The sequence below is a fragment of the Aspergillus homomorphus genome (assembly GCF_003184865.1).
Source record: "Aspergillus homomorphus CBS 101889 unplaced genomic scaffold BO97scaffold_126, whole genome shotgun sequence".
Classification (NCBI taxonomy): domain Eukaryota; kingdom Fungi; phylum Ascomycota; class Eurotiomycetes; order Eurotiales; family Aspergillaceae; genus Aspergillus; species Aspergillus homomorphus.
Window position 1 is genome coordinate 1 of NW_020292012.1, and position 4,201 is coordinate 4,201.

Here is a 4,201-nt window from a genome sequence, read left to right on the forward strand (position 1 = left end):
GTCAATCATGTCAGCCTGCTCGAAAGTCCCGCCCTCATTGAGACGACTTCGGCCAGCGGTTGGTGGTCAGGTAATGGTGCCATCTTTGGTGAAAAGGGACTGGATGAGCAGCTCCTTTCCCAGCACCGTCCGTATTTCCAACCACCTGCATCGACCCTCAAGGAAGAATAGAGGCTGTGTGAGACCGTTCTTTATAACCGTCACAAGATTTGACCGTTAACAGCAGTTGTTCCCTCGCGTTGATTATGCGTAATAACAGTCCTCATGTTGTCAGTCACATTATCTGTTTGATCTACAATGGATTGAAATGACTTACGCCACGTAAATATAGTACTATGAGGACTAGCATAGAATCACATTTGGAAAGGTGATCAATGTTGAACTACTAGATATCATTAGGCTTCAATCACCAGAAAACAGGCCACTTCTATGTCTTGGTGGAAGTAGAAAGATGATTGGAGGCTAAACTTCATGCTCGAGCCCCCCCCCCTCCCCCCTTCGCCTCAACATGGCTCTGCTTAGCCCGGGGCTGCCGCCAGTAGGCTACGTAGCTGCTGATTTTCGCGGCGTAGTTTTTCATATGCCTCCCGCAGGCTTTGAACGTCCAAATGCCCAATTGCAGCGTCTAAAAGCACCGCGAGAGTGCTCTGTGACAGTTTCTCGTCGTTGCCATTGCGACAAGCGCAGAGGAGAGCCCACATTTTCTCAACCAGGTTGAAGAGGATGTCAGAGACTCCCTTTGCAGAAGTCAACTCATCCTGGGCATGCTGAAGATCCTGTTTCGTGGCGCGTAGTTCAGTAGCCCAACGTTCGCAGGCTTCGAGGATCTCCTGGGATGTTGCCGACAGACTAGAGCATGGGCGAAGCGTCTCCTGTCGCGCGTCAGGGCTCCGAGTCTGCGCGGGGGTATTGCTGACTTACCTCGCCCGATGAAAGGGACCGCGGTCTCAGAGGTGTCGCTGCGGATGGGTCACCCATTTGCGTGAGTGAAGACAACCGACGGTATAAAGAGGAGCGCAAGCAGAACAAATGTGTCCGACCGTCACGCGCAGCTCGGGTTAGGCAACGGATGCGTAGCAGAAATTTCTTGTACCGGTATCGAGCGAAAAGGAGCGCAGGCTGTCGTATCCGATGAGTTTATCTCCAATGGACTTCTTAAATAATAAATGCTTTGAACAGAAAGCCTGGCCAGGCGTAAACTCGCATTACTTGTTCATGCTGGACGGACTTTCGTGGACAACTTCGGTTAGTCTAGGCTGGCATCACGCTGTCCTGTCTCCCATACTAAAACGAGTACTCGTTTCCGGTCTGCAGAGGGCCGCCGAAATGAGCGGGCCTTTTAACCTGGCTGCAGAATGCTCAACACTGCTACACGATTCCGTGTGGCGCAAGCGTTGAAGCACTGTAAGCCAACTCGACTACAAGCCATGATTCAAGAGGGAAAGTAGGCATGGTGCATCTAGCATTTGAACCAGAACAGGGAGACGTGCAACGAGAAATATCACCACATACAGTCATATAGAGACAGTCCTTCGATATTTTCGGCCGTCCTTTTGTTCCTGGCTGCACCGATCTGTAGTTTCGTAGCGCATCGCAAACTCGTAGGAGAGAGTTGGATATCTTAAAAGACGTCTGCGGCGCATGAACTGCCATCGCCAGCAGACGATAACAATCAAATAGCTATACAATATCCCATCCCAAACGACCTTGAAGCGTGCTCTCACTATGGAGGCCAGTCATCTTCAACCAATTAGGCCCAGCAATGGCCTACCGGATCATTTCCCCGACACTGTTCAAGAGGCAGACCTTGCTGCACCTGCCGGGCCACGGACCATTGCCCTCGGCCTCACCCGCGGCTATGCATCCGACTGGCAAGTCCCAGATGCTCTGCGCGAGCTATACCAAAACTGGTGTGTCTTTCATTATTAGTGTGGTAGTACTCTGCATAGAGAGGGCTAACCCGTCATCATAGGAAGGATGCCATCCTACAGATACATCCCCAGATTAGTCTAATGGACTTCCAGCCGAAACACTCAATCACCGGGGACCAGAGTGAGATCACGTACGTTGTCAATTGCCCTGCAAGCGGCTCCGTTGCCGCTGGTCATTCGTCGGTGCTCGGCTACATACGTTTCAATGTGATCCACGGGAGGATCGAATTTGCCACCCTGGGGACCACTCTACATGAAGACTGCCTGGAACTCGGTCACAGTACCAAGAAAGGCAACGACAGTCGACTGGCTGGAGGCCACGGGGAGGGTCTCAAGCTCGCTGCCCTCGTCCTCAGCCGCCAGAATCACTATATCAAGATATCCACCAACGGCTGCCACTGGACTTTTAACTTCAATGGTCGCAACAAGACGAACTTTTACTGCCGCATCGCTCCATCAAAAGCGAAGCGCGAGACGCTGCCCGTTGATGCTGGCGCAGAACCTCCGCGGCTGAGTACCAACATCTGGAATGATGTCTGCGTGACGATTGAAAGGGGGACCAAAGGACAGCGCTTGTCGTTCGCCGATTTTCGCGCCTGGGTGGATTGCACGGTGGACCTACATCCATCATTGAATCGGATCCGAACGGCCAAGGGAGATTTATTGCTAAATCCGGAGTATCAGGATCATGTATTCCTCAAAGGAATCCGTGTCAGCCAACGGAGCCTCGACCCTCAACCCTTCCGCTGCGGCTATGTTCTCGTTCACGGAAGCGTGGATCGAGATCGCCAGCGCCTGGTGAACCCAATCCAGGCTCGGGAATGCATTCACTCCATCTGGCAGGAAGCGATTAACGAGGATGAAGCTCAGGTTCTGCCTCGATACCTCGAGCTTTTTCTCACTCATCCGTTACCTGCAGATGTGCAAGGAGCGAAACATCAGGTGACAGACGTGACTGCCCGGAAGCTGTGGGGTCTCTTGCAGCGGGACGCACGAGGAGGAAACATTTTCTACTGTCGCCAATCTCGACTACATGCGGTAAGTTGCCGCGTTGCGGGGATATCCGGGCTCTGCCATGTGTAGACAATCGCAGCTAACGAACACATGTCCGCAGGAATCGCTTCTCATTCGCTCGGACCTGAACAAAGAGCCGCGTGCATTGCCCGATATACTGTGGGATATTCTTCACAAGCATGGCCTGCTCTGGGGTCCAGTGGAGGAGCTTCGCCACCGCCTGCAATTTTCGGAAGCAGTAGAGGTGCCTCAGACGGCGGAGGCTCAAGGTGTAGCGCAGACGCTTCGCGGTCTACTTGCACTGCATGCAAGCACGGCACGTACTCAGGTAGTCTTTGTTCGCAGCCAGGCGCAAGTGGTCGACGTGGCGTACCGTCTCGACAGCGATCTCCTATACATTCACGAAAGATGGCTTCAAACTCCAAGCGGAGAGGCCAGCGGCAAGTCTTTTACCGATGAGGGCGCTTTGGTCGGGCTGCAAAACGCAGAAGAAGTTTACCAACGAGCCATCACTATCATTCACAGCTCAATTACCAAAGGTGCATTCTTTCCGGACGCTGCTGTGCGCAATATGATGCGGAAGGCTCACCAGAAGTTGCGCGAGATGCCACGCTTGATCCGGCTGCAGCAAACAGTCGACGGACCGACGGTATTCTTCACTACAGGTCACGGCCTAGACTTTGTGGAGCTGTGTGGCACGCAAATCCACTACTTAGTCACTCTGCACCGAGCTAAGTGTCCGATTACGGGTGGACTTCTCTATAATCTCGGCCAAGATACCTGTCAGTGCCCACGACAAGTAATACCGTTGAGCACCCGAAAGGCAGTCTTTCCCGGCCTTGGCGGCGGGTCATGGACGCCAGTAGTTTGCAAGGCGAAAGATTTCGACGAACGTAACGCTGGCTCGGGGGGTCCATCCTATCTCCAGGGCGAGAATGGGGCATTGATTGGAACCTCGTTCACAGCCTGTCTGCCACTGTCTACGCTGGAAAAATCTCCGTCTGCTGAGGCTGGCTTCATGAGCCACTGGCTCATGCCTACTGATCAATTGACCGGATCCGGCAACTACTGCTGGAACGAACAGGCTTGCGAGTCTCGCGATATAACACTAAAGCTTGTGGAAGAGACTCGCGACAGGCATCCAAATCAATGTATCGAGAAATCTTCTTCGCAGTCTACTCAGATTAGCCACGATATTGCTGACGAGCGGATGACTGATGTGACGGATTCTGTGAACGTGGCTGTCGAAGTGTCAG

General features: G+C 53.0%; 2 protein-coding genes across 2 annotated transcripts; one reads left to right on the forward strand and one right to left on the reverse strand.

The window, feature by feature from the left end:
- Positions 1–518: 518 nt before the first annotated feature.
- Positions 519–758, reverse strand: BO97DRAFT_358635 (uncharacterized protein; the record flags this gene model as incomplete). The annotated part of the gene is made up of 1 exon (XM_025692268.1): positions 519–758. A coding segment is annotated over one exon (240 nt), but the record flags the coding sequence as incomplete, so codon positions are not given.
- A 967-nt stretch (positions 759–1,725) lies between these two features.
- On the forward strand, positions 1,726–3,900 carry BO97DRAFT_358636 (uncharacterized protein; the record flags this gene model as incomplete). Its single annotated transcript, XM_025692269.1, has 3 exons — positions 1,726–1,914; positions 1,977–2,969; positions 3,046–3,900. Coding segments are annotated over 3 exons (2,037 nt in total), but the record flags the coding sequence as incomplete, so codon positions are not given.
- Positions 3,901–4,201: the final 301 nt, after the last annotated feature.